Here is a 22,968-nt window from a genome sequence, read left to right as displayed (position 1 = left end):
AGTAATGAGTGTTGTTCCCTAGCATTTTTTCTTTTAACCATGTCCAAACAGAGAGTGCAGATGTGACACAGTGCATTTTTGTCTCTGTTGGATTTGTGCTATAACTTAAACTAAAATATGTTATATTACATATTTAACCCTCCTATGATCTTTGGGGTCAACATCTCTAAATAAGTTATTGACATGATTTTGTCAGATTTACACATGGGCTATTTACACATAAACTTGGGCAACAATTTTAATTATGACAATTTCCTGGGGGTGTAAATTGCTGGGGTCAAACTGAACCCAAGGATAAAAGATGTCAGTAAATTAGAAGGTAATAGGAGGGTTAAGAAGAATATTGTAAAACAATAAATATGAAATGCAAAAAGAACTCTTAAAAAAGAAAACAGTACAAACAAACAAACAAACAAAAATATTTTAGGAATGTCAGAATGAAACTGTATTTAATTGTAGTTTTGTTTGTTGTGAAATTTTAGTATAGAGCTTGTTACGTCAAATGCCACACCCACTGACGCCGTTCTCTACGTCACGTTACGTCGGAAGAGCCTAGCAACTTCTACGGTCTTCCCAAAGCGGCCGGAGCTAATAGGAAATGGCCGTTTAAAAGGTATTCTCGTATATTTGGTGACACCGGACGGCACAGGATCTGAGAGGGGAGCCCGCAGTGTGACGGCTGGTGGCGGTAACGGCGTGGGCGGCTGCAGGAACTCCACATTAAACACCAGAAGAAGAAGAAGCAACAGGAGGTTGACGCTGGAGGAACATGGCGGACGGCAGCAGGTTGCCAACTGCCAAGTAAACGTCAGGCAAAGCGAAACCAAAGACGAGGGGCGGCTGCTGAGGGGACCCGTTTTAGCATTACATGGATAGCCGGGGCTCACCAGGACTGTAAGCCCTCCGCTGAAGCCGTATGGCGTCCACTCAAGCCCGGATAGGCCAGCAGGCCTTAGCGGTGCTGGATGTGGCTCTGCGAGTTCCCTGTATCTTTATTATCGACGCCATTTTTAACTCCTACTACGACCCTGGTTCGGGATGGGCCGGGGCGATGGGCAAAGTGCTGGTCAGAGTCATGGGTAAGCAGTTTAATGTGCAGAGTCAAGAGCAGCAGCCTGCTATCAACAAGCAGCAAGCTAAGCTAACAGGCTAGCCGAGCCGTTAGTCAGCAGTGTGGAGCTGTGTCACCTGTCAGAGCGGCGAAAGCCGATTTAGCTGCCTGCAATAATGTAAATACGAGGCAGATTTGACAGACACACTGCTTTTCTAGTTTGTCTCGAACCTCATTCACTCAAGTACAACGCTGTCAGTTCGCTGGCTAACTAGCTAGCTGTATTCAGTCACAGGTGTTGTGGCATTTTTTGTATCCCCGCTGGGCTGAGACAGATGTCCTCAAAGTAACCGTGGAGGATAAATAGGTAGCCCGTCACGCTGCCTGTCAGAATAGCTCCTTCAGCTTTTCTCAGACAACTCATACCTTGTCTGAAGTATGTTAAGGATATGGGGATATGTTAGGGCTACATAAAACTAACATTGCGATGTTCATTTCATTCAAAAAATACAGAAATTTACAGCAAGTTGAAAAACTTTTTTTTGTTGTTGTTGAAAGAATTGATAAGTCGGGTGTGATTAAGGTGATTTCGTAAAGGAGTGCATCTGTTTAAAAAAGAAAAAGAAAAACTTCAGGAAAGCTGAGAAATGCTGGAACCTCATATGTTGTTACTGTCATCAGCATTCAAAATAGTTTTTTGTTTGAATGGTTTTCAGATCTGGTTTTGCACTCGTCATGTAGAGCTTTGTGGTTATGACTTCAATGACCAAACAAATGAGTTGTGTTGTCTTAAGTGGTGGCAAGACACTGCAGACAGGGTACTGGATTTGGTTCTGTTGCCAAAATATTTTCTTGCATTTAACATTGCAACTAAATTCTCCTTTTCACTGTTTCACTACTGTCCCTTTTGCTGTGCACATGTGAAGCCTACACAGCAACATATCTCATGCATTGCAACCAAAGTGATATCTAAGAACCCTGAAGTCAAAGTATATCATACAAATGACTTCTTGTTGATCAGTTATAGATAATGAGAATTGTGCACATTTTCTGTTTGTATCAAGCAGCAAAAAAAGTTCTAGCAGGATTTCTTTCAGTTAAATTCACATTACACTCCACGCAGTGTGACTGCATTTTGCTGACCTACTCTGTGTAAGACTCAGTTTAGATATGGGGGTAAGACAAAATAAATACTGCAGTATTAACCACTGTCAATCAGATTATTAGTGTTACAGGTAATCAAATGCATAGGTTTTGATAATTTGAGTCCAGACAGAGACTGATGTGAGCCTCTCAAACAGCATTGTTGTTTGAAAAGTAACTAACCTAAATGAGAGAATAGTTAGCTAGTTATAAAGTAGTTTAAAACTTTATTTGTGTAGCGCTTGACATAAAAGGATGGCATACATTTATTTAGAGACTAAATTTAGGGCTGCAACTAACTTATTTTGAAAATTGTATTCTTATTAATTGATCAATCATAAAGATGAGGTTCTTTGCAGTATCTCAGACCCCAGCTTGACACTTAAGTGTCTTTTGTCTGATCAGCACAAGTTTTTGCTTAATAATTACTTAAGCAATTAGCTCATTGTCTTAATTACTGATGATACTTAGTGACAGTTGATGGACAAATCAATCAGTCAATCCAATTACCACACCACCTGCAACAATCAGTCAGCTTAATAATAACCAACTGTTTCAATATTTGATTAATCAGTATGAGTCTTTTTTTTTTTTTAAACAAAAAAAGGTTCTTTGATTTCAGCTTCTTTCATTTATATATTTTCTGGGTTTTTTGCTCCTCAGTGACAGTAAACTGAATGTCTTTGGGTTGATGACAAAACAAGGCATTTGAGGAGGTCATCTTGTGCTGTGAGAAACACTGACCCACATTTGTCAGAATTTTCTGACATTTTTTAGACCACAAAACTAGTTGATTAATCTAGAAAATATTCAACAATACAAATAGTGATTAGTTGCAGCCCTACATTACAAAAAGTAAAATTTCAGTTGATTTTATTTACCGTAATCGATGAAAATGTAATTCAATTTTTTTCATCATTTCAAAAGCAGTGATGCCAAAGTCAATATGCTTAGGGCTTGTCTGCATTTTTCCAGTCTGGCAGAAGGTCGCTATTCAAGAAAACACCTAATCTGTTCTTCTCTCTTGGAGTCAACACGCAGGTTACATAACTCTCAGGTTTTACAGTTTGTAGACCTTTGAGCAGATCAGGCCCTCTGACAGTGCTCCTGGTGTTAGCAGAGCTTAGGTTTGGAAAGGCAGGGGGCCAAATAAGGTTCCTTTAAAGTGGGTCAGCCAACAGTCGGATCTCATGTTTCTTTAATCTACACTCTTTTATGTTTAGTAGCAGCACAAAAAGCCAGCGTAGTGTCAGGTTTACTTGAATTTAAACTGAAAACAAGACATTAAAAGTGATTCACACCACAATGCTAAAAAGTGTGTTTGAGAATTACTGTCTTCTCTGCGTGCTCGTTTCTAAAGATGAGATCGGATTCAATGTGTGTGAGTAAATTCATGTGAAGGCATCCACAAAAACTCTTTTCACAATTTGTTGTCAAACTATGTATTGAAAGGGCCACGTGATAACGAGACAGTCCACTTTAGTATACTGATTTATATGCCGAAATTATATAAGTTTCAACTTTTGTATTGTTTAATTGCTGCTCCTCTGTTTGGTGAATGATGTTTATTAAGTTCTTAATAATACGTTTTATGTGACTGTTTAGGAGCAAGTTTTGTTGCAGCTTTCTTGTCAATGAAAACATCAAAAACAAGAAAATGTGTTTTTACCTGTTTACACATGCAGACATAGTGAAAATCCTGCTTTCACGTTTTGCCATTTTGTGCACAAGATTTAAAGTGTTTGAATAAAAGTCTCAGCTTAATCCTACCTTAGTACATCTGTGATAAACTGAAATGATGTGGACATTTATAATGAACCACCATTTATGTACCTTTTAATAAAGTCTTCACAGAAATATACAACAGGACACAAAGTTTAGGACATTTCATGCAACTTTTTCACTTTTTTGCCATGGTGACACCACTGTAGGGAAGCAATCACCTGATTGGTTCAACTCATTCAAAGCCAATCAGTATTTGTGCTATTATGGTGCTTGTTTACGACTGCATGCTGTTTATGTGTAGCATTCCTTTCCCAGTAAAGGCTCAGGCGTTTATTTTATCCATTTAGTTCTAGGGGCTTAGATCTTTAATCTCATGGCAGCTCATTTTTAACTCGTGCCAATTTTTTTTTTCTGTATTCGTCTGTCTGATTTGCGCTTTACTTGTGTGACAATGATCTGAAACTAAACACCTGCATGTTATGTCTGAGAAAATGTTTTTGCTTGCTTTGCCCCATTTCTTGTCCTGCCGTTGACTCGTCAGGATTATTGTGCTCCAAGCTGATTATTTTCCTCCTAATCTTGTTTATGTTTTGGTGGTTTGTCTCATTCTCTCTCCCACTACTACGTTCACATTCCTAACCTGAAAATGAGCAACATTTAATGATGTTGGCTTTTTTTAGTGAACTTTCGAATCAGACAAACTTACAGCTACAGTCAGATATTTTCTTTCATTCATGTTCTACTTTGTGCAGCAAGGATTAACGAAATTACTATTTCGTCAATGTGTCTCCCAGGTGTCCTCATCTCCAGTGTGGTGCTGCTGCTCTCCCAGAAAGCCTTGTTCAAGTTCTACACCCTCTTCTTTGCTGTTCTCCTCGGCATGGCAGCAGTCCTCATAAACTACTACGCCACCTCCCACATAGACTTCTACAGCGCCTACTACAAAGCAGCGTTGGGCTTCAGGCTGCTGCCTCGAAACGGGCCGACGTTGTGGCTGGGCATGGCGGCGGTCCAGCTCGTCTTCGGCGTCGGCTACGTGTTCCTGCTAAACCTCCAGTCGGTGTTTGCCGCACTGGTCGTCCTGGACATCATGATCCCTCTGTGGGGGCTGATGATCGAGCTTCCTGCGGACGTCAGGCAGCTGGTGGCGGTGTTCTCGGGCCTGGCGCTGGCCCTCAACACGGCCGTTTGCCTGGCCATGAGACTCAAATGGTTCTACTACTCATGCCGGTATGTCTACCTGCTTGTACGGCACATGTACAGGATCTATGGACTTCAGCTGCTGCTAGAGGACACGTGGAAGAGGATCAGGTTCCCCGATGTGCTGCGAGTGTTCTGGCTGACCCGGGTCACTGCCCAGGCGCTGATACTGGTCTACGTAGTCCGGGCGGTGAGAAGGGAGAGCGGAGATGCTACAGGAGGCGCCACAGACGGAAGCTCGGATGCACAAGTATGCACGGAATTCTGTTCCTTGAGAGAGAAAAAAAAAACACATTAAAAGTTGTAAATTTCAAAGGTTTAGAATATTTTTTTTGCCTGTTGGCTGCAACATTTGTTATGCAGTGTTTTTTTTTGTAATTCATTATCTCATAATTGGCAAGAATGAATTTAAGCAAAATCATAAATTGTGTATTATCTAACCATCAATTTATGCGACTTTCAGATCAGAGATAAATGAATAATCAATTTATGATTATTTGGAATCTTTAATATACGTCTTATAGATGTCATGAAATGTATATACTTGATAGTTTTGTTTATTGTTTTCCATTGTTTTTTGACAAGTTTATCTTTGATTGTTAAGTGTGAACTGACATTTTGTTTGGAGATAAAAAGGTCTTTAAAAATGTACCTGCAGAAACTTATTTAATACAAAACATAAAGGGAAATGTGACCAGCAGCTGGTGGACACATTGCCTGATTGCAGTATAATCCAGGGCTATAATCTGAACTTGAAGAGGAAAAGGAGTATAAGTACAAGTAACATGCGTGCCTGTGTGCCTGTACTGTTTTTCAGGGTTACCTGCTGAGCTGGGACGTGTTCTGGGATCTGACCAGTAACCTGATCATCTCTGGCTGTGATTCCACCCTCACCGTGCTGGGGATGAGCGCCGTCATCTCCTCTGTTGCACACTACCTCGGCCTCAGCATCCTGGCTTTCATAGGTAGGACCGAGTTTGTGTGTTGCACAGTAAGTCTGCGTACAAACTGTGACAATGTACCGAGAGTTGAGTGTTTTTTTTGTTTGTTTTTTGACCCTCAGGTTCGACGGAGGAGGAGGACAAGCGTTTAGGCTTCGTGGCTCCTGTTCTGTTCTTCATCCTGGCTCTGCAGACCGGCCTCAGCAGCCTGGACCCTGAGGAACGCTTGGTAAGTTGCTGTAGCTTCCCACTGGACGGACAGATTGATTACTGTGGATGTTTAGAAGGATAATGGATATTTACTGGGTTTCTAAACCTTTAGCATTTTTATTTGTTAGACTGCTTTACTTGACTTTTGCCATTATGATTATCAATGTGACTTTGTGCATCTTGCCCCACCAAGCTAGAGCTGATATTATTATTTGATTATTCGATTAGTTTTCAACTATTAAATGATTAATTTAATTATTGTTAATTATTAATTATTCTGAAAAACAAGGAATTGGTTAGAGTTTTTTTTTTTATTAATTATTCTGAAAAACAAGGAATTGGTTAGAGTTTTTTTTAAGTCAAAAAAGTCTAAAGTCTGATTCCAACTTGTTAAATATGCTTTTTGGTCCTATGTGTGAGTAAATTTAATGACTTTGTGTTGTGGACAAAACAAGACATTTGAGAACAAAATCTTGGCTTTTGGGATCAATTATTTGAACATTTTCCAACATTTCCTCACATTTTAGAGACCACATGACTAATATATAAATCAAGACAATGATCACCAGATTAATTGACAGTAAAAACAATCATCAGGTGGAGCCCTACATCGCATGAAGTAAAGCTTATGTTGAGTCTGAGTGTAGCGCATGTTAGTGCCATTTAAATACATTGACCACTGGTGCTGAGATTTCGCTTTTCCCATGGAGACATTAGAGTTTTGATTTCATTGTGTTATTGACAATGAAAATGATCAGAAGTTGCAGCCCAACTCCAAACCACTCTAAACATTGTTTCTGCACATCTTGCACCTGCCTAACTACATAAATCCATCCATCCATCATCTATACACCGCTTAATCCTCACTAGGGTCGCGGGGGGGCTGGAGCCTATCCCAGCCGACTTAGGGCGAAGGCAGGGGACACCCTGGACAGGTCCTAACTACATAAATGTATCAGTAATTGAGAGTCTCTGTCACTTTGATCCAAAGGTCCGTCTGAGCCGGAACATGTGCCTTCTGCTGACCGCCATCCTGCACTTCATTCACGGCATGACCGACCCTGTCCTGATGTCCCTCAGCGCTTCCCATGTCTCCTCTTTTCGCCGCCATTTCCCGGTCCTGCTGGTGTCGCTTGCGCTCTTCGTGCTCCCCGTGGCGCTCAGCTACGCCCTCTGGCACCACTACGCCCTCAACACGTGGCTCTTCGCCGTCACCGCCTTCTGTGTCGAGCTCTGCCTCAAGGTGAGCACATTCAGTTTGAGTTTGTGACATTAAAAATTTCAAATGCAGACACTTCCTGTTAGGTTTTGTTCAGCCTGTGGAGTTTTGTGTATTCCAGTAGCCCTCCTGGTTTGAAGTAGTGTAATTTTAAAGGTCCACTAACCTGCTTTACTTGAGCTTGTCTGTTCTCCCTTTAAAAATGGAAATTGAAAACATGTCACAAGACCTTGGACCTTGGTACATTGATTTGTTTAAATAGTTTGGAAATGGTCATAGGTCATTGGGGATAACACATGTAGGTAGAGAAATAAACTGTAATCTGATTTTTTTTTTGTGGATTATTTTGTAGTTCTTTAAAGAACCAGTATGTAGTATTTATTAAGACTAGCATATTCTGTTTGTGCAGACTGACTCAAATTGTGGTTGTCATGAAATTAACAAAAACTTGAGCTTGAATTTGAGAAACATGCCAGCAAGTACTTTTTAAAATCTTTGTCTTAAAGATTCAGATGTAAACTATTCAGCTGATTCTCGTGCATATAAGAGTGTGATTTCTAAAGGAAAAGGAGTCAGCCGTTCGTGTTTTATTGACTTTTATAAAGCCTTTTAACCCTGAGAAATTTCTGAGTGTCACAGTTTTACTCACTTTGGGCTCGTTTTTCATTATTCCTGCATGTCTATGGAACCAAAACTACTGTGGCTAGAGGTGGAGGAAATACAGAAATGTCTGTTGTGCAGTATTATACAGTTATAATGCCATAAATCATAAAAAAAGAAAAGAAAACTTGTTTTTTATTACTTACTGCGCAACGATTAAAGAAAACTGGAATCACTGTGTACGACATTTTTTCAAGTGGGAAAAAATGATGGTTGCAGAAAATATATTTTGTTCCTACATTTTTACAACCCCTGCAAACTAGCAGTTTTTCACACTAGTCACGTCAACCCCAGAAAAGATATTTCACATTCTGATGTGTCTTCCAAAAACTCGCCGACAGTTTGCTCGTCTGTTTACTACGCTTATTGTATTGCTCAAGTATGTTTTATTTTCCTCTCAAGCGCTTTCATTTGTTTTCATACTTGTGTCCTCTTTGCTCTGTGTAAACACAAACGGCAGTTTAGTTGAAGAGTCCCTGAATTTTTGTCACATGACTGTGAGTCACAGGTTTTTTTCTGGGGTAAAGGCTTTACTTGTAGTAAATGTTTAAATGAGACATGTTGAATTAAGTGATTTTGAAATATCAACATTGTAAGCTTAGAAGCACTTTACATGTAGTTTGTTCGAGGATCATTAGGAAGTTGAAAATCCAATGATTGTTTCTGTTTTTACAGTTTTTGGCAAATAAATGGTGAATAGTGTTTATATATATTTTTAAGATAACTTACTTTTCAAGCCGGCTAGCAGGTTTTGGGGATCAGATTTTTGACCTGGGCTTCAGTGGAGAGTTATATTCTCAGACTTAGACTTATGGCCTGTGTCTGGTTCAGTCACTGAGTCTTTGAAGTGATGAATAAGTACATCAGATAACAGAAGAGTCTGTTGTCAAGTACAGTTTCTCAATTTTGCTTAGGGGTTCTTAAAAAGCTTTTGCTGGTGACTTTTCCATTTTCAAAATGGTCTGTCTAGGGTCATAATTCAGCCTTAGTTTTGCAGGTTGGTAGTGCAGTTTTGACCCATAATCGCTTTCTGTCTCTACACGTTACAATTTTATTTATTTGTCTTTTTGTAAAACTAATGTAAGTATTATGTATTATTATTATTATTATTATTGTTACATATTAAAGCTGGCTCACTTGTCTCCTTCCTTCACTCCAGGTGGTTGTGTCTCTGACGGTCTACGGTCTCTTCATGGCTGATGGATTCTCCAACGTCCTGTGGGAGAAGCTGGACGACTACGTCTACTACGTGCGCTCCACAGGCAACATCATCGAGTTTCTTTTCGGCGTCATCATGTTCGGAAACGGCGCCTACACCATGATGTTTGAGTCGGGCAGCAAGATCCGTGCCTGCATGATGTGCCTGCACGCCTATTTCAACATCTACCTGCAGGCCAAGAACGGCTGGAAGACCTTCATCAACCGCCGCACGGCCGTCAAGAAGATCAACTCGCTGCCTGAGGTGCGCGGTGACCAACTAAGGGACATCGAGGATGTGTGCGCCATCTGTTACCAGGAGTTCGCCACCTCGGCCCGCATCACGCCCTGCCACCACTATTTCCACGCGCTGTGCCTGAGGAAGTGGCTCTACATCCAGGACACATGCCCCATGTGCCACCAGAGAGTTTACGTCGAGGAGGAGAGCCGAGACAGAGCCGCCTTTTCCAACAACAACGGGGGCTACGCAGCGCCGCAGGACGCCGCTGCCGCTGGCCCACCGGCACCGGGGGACGACCAGAATGGACAACCAGCCGCAGAGCTGCTGGCCGATGGAGCGGCGGCTGGAGCTCAGGCTGCAGGAGGAGTGGCAGAGCTCGATAACGACCTGCTGGAGGACAATGACAGCATAGAGTACGATGAAGACGAGTGGGGGACTCAGAATGGCAACACGCCAATAGAAGAAGACTATATCAATGACGACACAGACTCTACTGAGGACTGACAAGAGAAGATCTATAGAGAAAAATATACATATATCTTTATTATATTTAAGTTAAAAAGATTTATGAAAAACACAATTTCAGCATCTTAATTTGTTCTTGAAAAATGTCAGGGATGTCATTCTCTTATTTACTTGTTAGTTTCTTCTTGTTTGATTTTGAGTTTTACTCTATAAGGGCTCGTGGAAAGAGTAACTGCTGCTCTCATTCTGTGTGTGTGCCGAGTGTGTGTGTGCTGGGGCTGCGTATTGTAGACCAAAAACTCATATTGCTCTTTTTTTTTTCCCCACAAACTATTGGAGATCCTGATATAAATCTTGCTACGTGGCCACGGCTGTCTCCATAGCATTAATTTCCCGATGCCTCAAACTCGTTACACATCATTAAGTTCAAGTAAAATATCCAAATTTTCTGCAGCAGAATCTTGGAGATTCTGTCTGGTAGAAACTTTTTCTCCTTCTGAGTAGAACAACATAAAAGGAAGCCACACTTTCTTTTCCTCTTTCTTTAGATTTTGTCACTTATGCAGCCCTAATGTGTATTTGTGTGCGTATAAGGATAGTGTGTGTGTGCCTGCCGACATGAAATGTTCTCAGACGATGTCTTAAAGATGCGGTTCATGTTCCTTCGCATGGCGTTTGTAGGGAAAGAAGCTGGAGTGTTTAATAATGGCACAACTGTGGAGCGATAAAATCAACTGATTCATCTGTCAGTCTGCAAGATTTGTGAGTTTGGAGTACAGAAATTGTTGGAAGCTAACTTTTGAAACCTGTCACTACTTGCTCCAGCTGTTTTTTTCCCCCCCCAATTTTGCCAAAAATGATTGGTCTTTATCAAGATAACTTTCTTTGTCATGTCGGTGACGTTTATTGTATTGGACGGTTGGTTTCTTTGCTTCACAATGATTTTTTTTTTGTGCATTCAAAACATCAATTACACTCGTAAACCAGCCTCTGACTTGCAGATCGGCGACGATTCATGTTTGTGGTATGCTCGCACAACACTTTTGTCCTTAAAAAATGCAAACTGAACTAGTCCAGAGAGAGAATGAAGGCAGGAGAGTTAAGCAGCTTTCTCTGCAGAGAGGTGTGTCTGATTTCAAAAAAAAAAAAAAAAAAGTGACTTGCTACTGTAATCACTGATATACCTCTTGTCATTACTTACTACTGGTCTCTTGTGTGACCTCGCTTACATTTTGTGTACGTTGTTGTACATATAATGAAACAAACACATGCACACTTTGTCCCTTCAGATTAAGAGTTTTCATATGATTTTCTTTTTCCGACAATGCTAATTTCCACATTTCTCTTCACAGAAATCAGTGTTTAGTTTGGTTAAGTACTCGTTTCGAACCCACAAATGGTTGTTTGTAAAAAAGAATGCTGATATGGAGGCGTAGCGTAAGCCGCATTTGAAGAGCTGTATTCCAAAAAAACAAAAAAATGCAAATATGTATTGGATAAAATGATTATTTCTTAATGCAGTAAATGTCAGAAAAATACAGTATGAAAGGTGCCAGTTGTGTTATCTGCTTGGATTTCTTGAAAATGAAGAAAAAAGTACGTTTGTCGGTTATTTTTTGCAAGATGGTGATAGATAGATGCCATATTGTTCAGTAAATGCACCTTTTTTGTTTCTAATCACTGGTACAGAAGAGATTTCTCATCGTGTCCAACTTGGGCATCAAACTATGACGACTGCACTTTTTCAAAGGCTCAAACTGTGTTTCTAGTCTCAGGGTCCCGCTGCAGGGCTGGAAGATGACTTAAGATGAAAAATATCTGGAACAACCTCCGAGAAACCATTTCCTAAAACTGTCGTTTCCTGTAATCTGTGATATTTGTCGTCATTTTGAGCTACAAGAAGCAGTTCTCCAGAAGTAGATGTCCCGTTAATCCAAAATGTCAAACCACTGGCACAAAACGAAGCCCCAGGAAACACTTAGGAGTCATGTTCCCCCCCCTTTTTTTTTTCAGCCAGCACGGATCCCTCAGTCACTACTACCCTCATTGTAAATTAGTATTTTTTAAAAAGCGCATTCAAGCATAACTTCACTGAGTATTCTGTTGTTTAGACTTCCACAGCCTGAACGTTTTAAGGGTTTGCCTTCAAACTCATGCTCATTACTGTTGTAATTACTGGTGGCAGAAAATAAGCTGCAACGAATCCGTAAAGTTCTTCTTGACGATGAGAAAGTGTTGGGCGTCGAATATGATGAGAAAGCTGTGCTTTTTGACATGTTTCAGCTATGAAGGACATTGATTATGAGTTTGATTGTTCTGGAAGCTTTTTAAAAGGTAAAAGCTGTTCATTTTGCCTTTTGTTTTAAAAAGAGATTTATGTAAATAAAATCATCTTTGATATTGCGCTTGGACTGTATCTCAAATCTCACCAACTGCACCTTGAAATGGCGTCTTCAAGTATCCATTAATACACATAATATTCAGTGTATGCACTAGTTAGAAATCCACGGAAAGATTAAATTGCAGTGATAATACATCTGACATGAAAGTGCACTTTAAGTAGCTCATTAAACCAGTAGATGGTACTGTTTCACCATTTTGTTGAATTGCACATTTTTTCTTGCCACTTCATGAAATACAAAGTTTAACAAATTTATGAAAAACTGACATTTCCCAGCACCACATGAAATTAGAAAAATAATACAATAATTTGTTGATCAACAGATTGACAGAAAATATGTTTAATGCATGCCAATGTGCCATGCTTTTCATGGTTCCACCCCTTACATTTTTTAAGATTGATTTATTGAAATTAGATTAGTCCACCATGAAAATAATAATCTGTTTTTATTAGCTTTATATTGAACTATTCATCGAGGGACAACCCTTATTTTCTAGGATGTCAAGGAACATATGATACATGCAGACAAACTTCAAGTAGCAGTAAAATAAGAATACATGACTGTATTAGATTTAAAAAAAAACAAACAAAAAAAACACTAAAATAAATTAAAACAAATCAGTGCTGTAAGATGTTAGAACTATTACACAAACAAATAAAGCAATAGAAACAATTAAAAGCAATTGTTAGAAATTATTCAAAGTATGCGTGACGTTGAAACAGTGACGACACATTTATACACATTAATGCATACATAATAATTGATGATGCAATATGAGTTGCAATTTGAATTGCCAATGGTTTCATGTGGAAAAGCAGTGAAAAGGGAAATCTTCAAAGGAAAACGTTTTATCGATACTGTATATATTTATAGTTTTCATGTTTTAAAAAAACATTATTATTAATGGCTTTAGTATGAAAGGTCCAACCAGAACTTGTGTGTCTTATTTTGAAAGTCGCCGCCGGATATGGGCTGTTTAATGGCGGACACTTGACTCCGGTTACTTCTTGTTCTTCAGCCTGAAGTTCATGAGACTAACTCCTGACCGCCGAGTGTCAGAGGATAATGTTTGGGCGGCGGGCAGCGCGGACAGAGGGTCTGAACGACTGCTTCGAAACTAATCCGAGTTTTAGAGAGACGCTCGTCAAAAGTCGTCGATTCGTTTCCCACTGAATCCAGCGAGGAGGACCGAGCGACGGACAACTTCTGCCCGAGCGCAGACGTTGGTGGAGCGGGCACGCGGAGACGGAGGTCTGGGCTAAGGAAAAAAAACAAAACCCTTAAGAAAATTTAGCCTGAAGACTGGACTAGTTATTTACTCCGCCACTATGCTGAAGCTTTGCCTCCAGAGAGCTCTCCGGCCGGCTGTACACAAGTTACCCCCGCCGGCGGTGGTGGTGGTGGCGGCGGGAGCAGCGCCTCCGAGGCTGCCGGGGACGGGGCGACACACGCCGAGCTGCTGCATGGGGACACACGGGAGGAACGAGCCGAGGGAGCCGCTCAACTCCCCCAAGAGGGCCAAAGAGTTCATCTACCGGCTGCAGCCCAAGGAGAGGACGTGTTTACTGGCGGAGCTGCAGAGTTTCGAGTCCATCGCCATCGCTCAAGGTAAAGAAGTAACACGGATGAAAGGGTGGCAGAGATTGAATGAGAAGTTTCACATTTAACAAACCACTATCTAAGGTTAATAAATCAACAGTTTGCAGATTTTCATTCCAGTTTTCCACCTGAACGGGTCTCTGCTGGGTGGAGTCAGTGTTTGAATGAAAAGCTGCACACTTGAATGGGCCACACCTGAACCCTCAGGTTTACGAGACATTCACTCGATCAGGTGCTGCTAATTACTCACCTGATTGATGTGTGAAAACGTTCGGCTCTTTGGTAACATCTGGCGGCAGCTGCAGGAACTGCAACAACACTGGCAAAGGTGTGTCATCCTGTACAGCCAGTAAATGCTACTGGGACGAGAATGATGTTGTTACACATGAGGTGATTACTGCTCAAGGCTGGAAGTAACAAGCTGACACCTTAACATGGAGTAAATATTATGTCTGTTGAGCTGATACCAGTCAGTTGGGGTGTATGTTTGGTATTTATGTTGATAATTTTGAGTTTCCTCTGTAAGCCTTGCAGTCCTCTTCGCTCATGCCTCTCCATCCAGGATCTCCGCCAAACCCTCTGTGCTTTGTCCCATCCTATTTCTGGTTTTTCAGGCCAAGTTGTGCTCCATATAAACAGTGCGAGCGGCTGGTGGTCCTCCATGTTTGTTTTTGGTGCGAGAACATGTTGTTACTTCCCATGGCTTATGTTCTCTCTCGACTGCCAGACTCAAACCGTCTGTGCAAGTTGGTGGAAACAATCTTCATTTGTTGGTTTGTTCAGTCTGTGTTGGTTTTAGCGAGTCTTAAAGGTTTTCCCAAGCTTAAGCAAGCAAAATTTGTCATCGACATCCTTTGTCTTGATTGGATCCCAATGAAAAAAAGGTTATTACACGAAAGATAAGACAAATATAGTTGTTTAAATCATGCCAAAGTGCCATGCATTTCATTGTTCCACTTCCTTTGGAGATGAGTAGCAGATTAATCCACAGTGAAAATAGTAACTATCTGTAGCTTTGTGTTCATCCATTCATTGAGGGACAACCCTTATTTTCAAGGGTGTTAAGACACAAACAGTACGTGCAGACACACTTAAATTCTAATAGCAGTAAGACAAGAACACAACACAATAGTCTATCCGTCTATCTAGATTTTTGTGTGGTTTTAATCCCTATTATGTAAATGACTCAGTTAAAATCACACCATAAATAACACTGTTGTGTAGTGTAGCCACTTGACTTGATTTCATATATGTGTAATTGAGTCAAGTCACTGTTTTGCCTTGTCATTTCATAGTGTTTGGAAATGTCTCTTGTGCTTGAGGCTTTTGTGCCAATTGAATCTGACACAGCGCCCTTTTAAATTAGTGTAAAAGTTTTCTAGCTTTTTATTTTACATTTTTATCTTATTTGGGGGCTGCAAGGTGACTTGGTGGTTAGCACTGTTGCCTCGCAGCAAGAAGGTCGCCGGTTCGCGTCCTGGTGAGGACACCCGGGATCTTTCTGCGTGGAGTTTGCATGTTCTCCCCGTGCAGCGTGGGTTCTCTCCGGGTTCTCTGGCTTCCTCCCACACAGTTCAAAAAACATATTGAGGTTAATTGATGATTCTAAATTGTCCGTAGGTGTGAATGTGAGTGTGCTTGGTTGTCTGTCTCTAAGTGTAGCCCTGTGATAGACTGGTGACCTGTCCAGGGTGTCCCCTGCCTTCACCCTGAGTCAGCTGGGATAGGCTCCAGCTCCCCTCGACCCTAGTGAGGATTAAGCGGTGTATAGATAATGGATGGATGGATGGATGTTATTCAGGAGAAGTCATAGGTGTCTTGGTGGCCTCCTTCACTAGTTTCTTTCGTTGCATAGCTGCTAATTTTTTGAGGACGATCGGCTGTACAGTAGACCAAAAATGTGTCTAACGTTTCCTTCCATATAATTTTTCATCCTATCGCTATGTCATTGTACATCTTCAACAAAAAAAAGTGTTACCACATCATCTTTGCCCCCCCGCTGCTTCTCTTCATTTACAGGTTTCTCCACCTGTGTTGTGGTGCAGCCTGTAATTACCTCAACTGACGTAACACACTCAGTTTACCTTTCTGGCACTTGCATCATACATAGAGCCTCGTTTTTTATTTATTTCTTTTTTTTGCAAATCCTTTCATTGTCTTTTTTGTGGACAATAATTCAGAGACAAAAAAGGAAAACAATAAGAACAAATGAGTGTCTCAGCATGAAAAGGAAGAAGGAAGTATATTTAAGTCCATACACACTGTCTGTATGTATTAGTGATAGAATAATATGGAATTTCAGGGCCAGCACTGACTAATGAAATCAAATGAAAAATTTAGGTCTACATGTCAAAATTCAGAAAACACAAATTGCAACACTACACTTCATTGAAATGTCCTCATTTATATTTTTATGTTAAAATGAAAGACAACTTTTTAAGACTTATCTTGATTGACTCTTACTTATGACATGCAACCATTTAAATTTAAAGAAACACATTTATTTGATAAGAAATCAATTCAAAAATACCAATAATAATAATAATAATAGTGTCGGTTATCAAACTGATAATCATCCAGACTGATGCCTCGTATCTATATGACTGAACGTTTCTTTGCTGGTGGACTAAATTGCAGGGAAAACTGTCCAGATGCTGATACATTTAAATATCTTCAAGACACGACAACAGAAACAGACACACATCAGTGTGATCAGCTGGGTTTCACAGATGGCATTTTTGTCAGAATACAGGACACTGTGTCGAGGCCACAGAGCAGCAGCTGCGACAGTCTCAGGTGCCTGAGGTGGATGGAGGTCTTGCAGGTGGCGTCTCATCTGTCAAGAAGTGATTGTCAAATCTTATGAATAACATTTTCTTTTTTTAAAAAATATATTTTTTGGGGGCTTTTGCCTTTATTTAGCGCAGTGGAGAGAGACAGGAAAGGGGGGAGAAGAGTGAGGGAGAGACCTGCAGCAAAGGGTCATGAGCGGGATTCGAACTCACAACCGCTGCGTCGGGGACTGTAGCCCCTGTTCATGGGTCACCCGCGCTACCAGGTGAGCTATACGGGCGCCCTTGAATAACATTTTCTTTGTGTGTATGGAAGTCTTTCAAGGTGAAACACATGTGCCAGCTTGAATTACAAGTCTGCAAAATTCAAGTGTGTGTCCAAAAAGATCAGGACTCCGGAGTGCAAACAAAAATCTGTCAAGTGTGATTAAATATTCACTGGTTGCATCAGTGACATTTACCAGGTCTGTCTCTGGGTGTATGTAGTGTTATTTCTTTAGTTTTCCTCCCGCCGCAAAACATCGCATATCTGCTTGTAGACTGTGCTTTGACTCACAGATGTTTTCGTAATTTATTGCTGACTTATAAGATTGCCTCATTGTCGTTTGGTATTTTGTTTAGTCTTGTGATATTCTACAAAAAAACAGAGTCTTGTGTATATGAGTGACATTTGATACGCAGGTTGAACTGAGTCATATGCGTCTTATTGGAGGCAATAGTTACTTATAAATACTGTCTTTTTGGATGTTTTAATGTCTTTTTATGCACTTTGTTGGTGTTATTCCACCATGGTAATAGTGTTTACTTTTGATTGCTGACCTGCAGTGCTCCTGCTGTCACCCAGTATTATCCCATCTCATCTGATATGCCAGCTGTAAACACAGTTGATACCCTGTCTGAGCAAAATCATGTGGGTTGTCAGGTCACTTTTGTTCAGGGATCAGCAGATTGGTTCATTTGGAAGGGGAAGGCCAGTCATCTCTTTTAAATATGAATGCACTGCTGAGTAGTCTGTCCACCAGTAATGTCTGCTGCTAACTCTACACCCACCATTGCTGCACATTCTCATCCTTTCTGTACTATTCTCTCGTGAAAGAAGAGCTGGGTCAGGCAGCTTATTGCACGGTGGTTTTTCTGTATCATTAGCTGCTGAGAGATCAGTGTGTCACAGAATCCTATTCATAACAACACCATGTAGAATCCCATTAGTTCTGCTTATTATTGCGGCAAAGTGCGGGGAAACATTTTGGAATCACCTAAATAGAAAAAATTTGGCACACTGGTGCAGTCAATGTAAAAAGTTCTTCCAAAATCACTTAGGCTTGGATGTTGATATAAACAATACTGCAAAGCCACAAATCGTTCTGGAAACTGCAGTGTGATGCGAAAGTGTTGCGAGTTTCTTACCAGACCAACAAAGAAATTTGTGGCTGCACGTCAGAGTTGACACAATTCGAAGCTTCCTCCATCTTTAAAATGCTCCACCAGTCGTTATGTTGGGTAGTTCAGGGGCTCCGAGGCTACATCCACACTAAAATCTTTTTATTTTAAAAACAAATTTTGAAATGAATTGCGCATACTCGGATGCCTGGTGCTGGTGTAAACATGACGCAGGGGCTTCGTTGCTTAATTGTTGGAGATCCTACAGAGGAAAACTACATTAATGAAAAGTAGTACCAGAGATTTTCTCAACTGCAGAACAGCTGTTAGCAGAGCAAATGAGGTAGACACTACCTTAAGTCCATTATCTTAGTTTTCTTCAGGAAAACTGTCATGTGATAGGTGAAGCAAGGAATGACACATTATGATGCTGAGGCCCAATCGAAACGCAGATGTGGGTGTCTGTGTCATCTTTTCCAAAAGTCTCTCTCTGTTTCTGCCTGAATCATAACCTCAAAATTTCTAAACTGAAACGTGGTCAGCAGTGTTTCCAAAATTCTCAGTTTTAGACATGCTAAAAGGCCACGATAGTGTCAATGCAAGGCACAAACATAGCAGAAACTATGTATTTCAAAATGAAAACCCGCTAGTGTGGGTGTAGCCTGAGTGTGTGGAGCATTTTGGAGGAAAAAGCCCCACAAAACTTAACCAAATTGTATATTTAAAAAGCCTAAAACCATCAGGTAAGGCTTACTGATTCCAGTTTTAATTGAAATAGTAATTACTGGCACTTAAGCACCTCGCTGTAGCCCTCACCACGTGTGCATTTGTGGTGTGAATTGTTCTGCAGTGTGTATCTGTACAGTCAGTGGGTTAGACAGGCGGGTGTGTGTGCGCACAGTGTGTATCGTTCCTCTTTTGAGTCACCAGAGGGTATTTTCTGTTTGTTTGAAAGGGAAAAAATGTCTCCATGTGAACCAAACCAGAACCAGAGTGACTCATCTGAGCACAAAAATAGCAAAATCAGCTTCTGAATCATGAGCACAAAGATCTGAGGGATGTCCTCATGTGGCTGGGAGACTCTTGAGGAAAAAAAAATCAGATGGTGTGTGAATAATTTTAGATCTTAAAATGTTTTTGGTTTGGATTTAACATCGGGTGGAAACCTGTGATCAAGCCTTACAATCTGCAGCACCTGGAGTGAGCTCACCAGGTGCTGTGTGTCCTCAGCGTCTCATGGTGCATTTACTGTCCTCCTCGTCTCAGCAGTATGCCACTGTTTCTACCCCCCCGTCATCAGCTCAGTCAGACACACTGCTAAGAGATTCAGCAGTGTCTTTGCTGCAGCTCCTCATGGCTTTGTTGTGCAACACATTGCTCATTAGTAAAGTGCACCAACACAGCGTTGTCTGGGTATTATGTAAGATGATGTGTCAGATGATTTTTCAGAATAAAGTTTTAAATGAATATTTCAGAGACAGTCTTTTATCAGTGAGACCCACCTTTGGGTCCACACCCTGTTGTCAGCCAGCGTTTCCACAGAGTGACTGTTGTGTAAGAGACTTTCTGTTGGAATGTTTCTGTCCTGGTTGCTGCACAGGTGTGGACAAATCTAGTGAGACTGATTAAAACACAACTGGTTTCTCACACTTGAAACCTTCCATAGAAACTTGAAAAGCAGTAAAGGTTTACGCTGATTATTTTCTGACCTTCTGTTGTGAGGGTTTGAGCAAAGCAGCTCCACAGAGACAGTGTTATCTCCCTCTCTCCTCCCCAGCAGAAGCACACTTGAACTGGGGGTGACAAATGTCGGGTAATAATTCCAGAGAGGGTCGTGATCTTTTTGAGCACCACAAAGTTTTAAAGGTCACAAGTGCAGCTGCTGATTTTGTTGTTTGCAGCCTGTAAAATTGGTGAATGTCAGCCTGGTAGCAGAGCTCCTCTGAGCTCCTCTGGAGAGGGTTCGACCCACACAGCTAATCTGCTCTCTGTATTACAGCGATTCTCCACAGCTTAACTTATTATGGTGCTTATTTTCTTAGACTTTAATGATGCCTGACAGTAACAAAGATCGGGAGGTTTGATTGGGAAACAGAGCTGTTGTTGTCGTCTTTTACAGTGCATGTTTAGAAGTGAAATTCGAGGCAAACAGATCATCAGATTAGCGGTGAGACTTTTTGTCACCATTTCTACTCTTGCGCTAGTATGTGAGAAATTTCAGCTATGTAAAAGTATGTTGTCACAAGATGCAAAAGCAAATGCCAACATATAATCTCATACGTGTGGAAAAAGTGGTTTGAAGTACAAATACAAACAAATGATCTTGTTGAGACCTAATATGAATTTTCATGACATTTGAGGAACTTATACAGCCATCTGTTGTGTAAACCAACTTGCACAATCATTTGTGGGCCTCAGTCGGAGCTGCAGTTGTAAATACTCGCTTAATGGGACAGCAAAGGTCAAAGTTTTAAAGAAAGCTGAACCCACACTGACTAACCATACATAAACATATGTGTTTTGTGCTGTAATCTGTCGTCTTAAATTTCATGTAAATGATTAACCAGATCTCCTGATTGCAATAGTTGTTCAATAGAAATACTCGATACCAATTAATTAGAAATGCCGGAATGGCCTCAATAGTTGGTTGAAGCTGTTGATCCTTAGTCAGAACTTTATCTGACACGCTACAGATGTATGGGGCTGCAAGGTGGTTAGCACTGTCACCTTGCACCTAGAAGGCCCCCGGTTCATGTCCCGGTTAGGGTGCCTGGGATCTTTCTGTGTGGAGTTTGCATGTTCTCTCCAGGTTCTCCAGCTTCCTCTCACAGTCCAAAAACATGTTGAGGTTAATTGGTGATTCTAAATTGTCCGTAGGTGTGAATGTGAGTGTACTTGGTTGCGCTTGACTGGCAACCTGTCCAGGGCCTGCTTTTGCCCTGAGTCGGTTGGGATAGGCTCCAGCCCCCCCGCGACCCTAATGAGGATTAAGCGGTGTATAGATAATGGATGGACATTACAGATGTGACACAGTTACACACATATATAGTCTAGAGAAAACTACTATAGACCCAGTCAGAGGAAAGGGAGTCCCTTCTTTGAAACAGTCACAGAAGCGTTGCACATTAGTCATCAGGTGCATGTCATTACAAAACTATGGTTTACTCTGTGCATGCCAACAAACTCAACAATAAGTTAGTTAAAGTCTGCAAGTAAGTGTGTTTTTAGTACAATGTTGGAGAGTTGGTCACTAAAGCAGCACCTCTGTCTCTGCAGCACCGTTTCCACTTTATTAATTAGATGACACAGCAGAGGAAAGTCCTTGCTAACAAGCGACTGTCTGCAGCTCAGACCCCCGCACCCCCCTTTTATTTTCACTGCTAATGAGCTAAATACCGTCGAGGAGCGGCAAGAAAATCGGAAGCATTTACTGCAGAGCCCCGAAACGTTTTCTGACAGCGAACTCGGCTGCAGGCTCATTAAAACATTACATCTACATCTCAGACATTTAGCCAACGCTAACAACTCCGGGGGCTCGTCGTGAAAGTAGCGGTCGATAAAGTGGGACACGATAGACTGAATATGCCAGTGTGTGTGTAGGCAGTTTGTAGACTTGTGTCACAGCAGATATTTTACTTGTCAAACACGTGTGTAGCTTTTCACCAGCAATGTTCAAATGTGTCCGTCACACCACACCCTTATTGTACATATGCAACATAGCAGAACACACCGATTTTCCATTGCATTTCTGTACTGTTGGTGAACTCGCTATTAGATATTTTCTCTAAATTAAAACACAAATTAGTGTAGCAGAAGTAGAGATATCACATTCTTCATTCCACACCACAAATGTAGCCTGCAGTCTCTCGCCTCAAGCCGAGAGTTACGCTTCTGGATTTGGTGGAATTTAAAGCATCCCACTGCTCATAATATTGTGTAGGCAGTCCGAAAAAAATCGTGACATGTTTGATAACATCTGACTGACCCTAGTGGTAGTTCACATCCACAAGCAAAAAAAAAACAAACCCCTGAGTATATCAGAGAAGCTGAAAAGCAACAGTGCTGATTGACTGCTGATTGTTCATTCTCTGCAGCAGTTTGTCTTATATGCAGCTGTACTGATAAAGCAGCAGAGGTGGACTTGATTTTCATGTAACCAAATCTGTCATTGATGCCGTCTGAGGACGCCTCATCATATAGTCACAAGCTATTAGATGGATACACAACTCAGCAGAGGAACTGTATCTCTGACTGATATTTTTTCATCCCCTCTAGCCTTAAAAAGTCATTTGTGTTTGCATGTGTGGCTGGCACAAGTTCCAGATGTAATGTGACACGTGTAAAGGTCTCTCTTTACACCGCTTTCATCCCACATTAGCCTAGTTAAACACAAAAATTACACTGTTAAGTCATAATAGATAATCAGGCGTCAGTTTGAACTTTAAGAAAAGCACTTGAGCTTCATTTGCCTCAAGCTTAGGGTGTAATAGAGCGTAGTTGATCCGTAACCTGTATGTATCCCCATACAATTAGGGATTAATTGCAAAATTGAACTCACTGAACCCCATCAGTGTTTGTGAGGTTTTTTTTTGCTTCTGTCCTGTCACACTTTTTAATCACTGAAGGCTAATTTTTCACTGCAATATAAAGTCCTTCACCTCTATGGAAACAGCACATCCATGGCTAGAAGTATAGAGAATTCAAAAATGTCTTCTGTGCAGAATGACACAGTTATGCAATAAA

The 22,968-nt window shown here is 41.0% G+C and overlaps 2 protein-coding genes across 2 annotated transcripts in view; both read left to right on the top strand.

The window, feature by feature from the left end:
- The first annotated feature begins 536 nt into the window (after positions 1-536).
- rnf139 (ring finger protein 139) lies at positions 537-11,039 on the top strand. Its single transcript, XM_008304162.1, has 6 exons — positions 537-1,079; positions 4,714-5,369; positions 5,937-6,084; positions 6,183-6,289; positions 7,262-7,513; positions 9,309-11,039. Exons 1-6 carry the CDS (start codon positions 917-919, stop codon positions 10,089-10,091), a joined length of 2,109 nt encoding a protein of 702 aa, XP_008302384.1. The 5' UTR covers positions 537-916; the 3' UTR covers positions 10,092-11,039.
- Positions 11,040-13,465: 2,426 nt separating this feature from the next.
- The window catches only part of tmem65 (transmembrane protein 65), a 46,056-nt gene continuing 36,553 nt past the window's right edge, over positions 13,466-22,968 (top strand). The window contains exon 1 of the mRNA XM_008304161.1: positions 13,466-14,062. Within this exon, the coding sequence (XP_008302383.1) occupies positions 13,783-14,062 (280 nt within the window). The 5' untranslated portion in view covers positions 13,466-13,782. The remainder of the gene's footprint in view (positions 14,063-22,968) is intronic.

Source organism: Stegastes partitus, unplaced genomic scaffold (assembly GCF_000690725.1).
Source record: "Stegastes partitus isolate 25-593 unplaced genomic scaffold, Stegastes_partitus-1.0.2 Scaffold2150, whole genome shotgun sequence".
NCBI classification, from domain to species: domain Eukaryota; kingdom Metazoa; phylum Chordata; class Actinopteri; family Pomacentridae; genus Stegastes; species Stegastes partitus.
The sequence above is the reverse complement of the archived record's forward strand: the minus strand, read 5'-3'. Positions and strand labels throughout refer to the sequence as shown.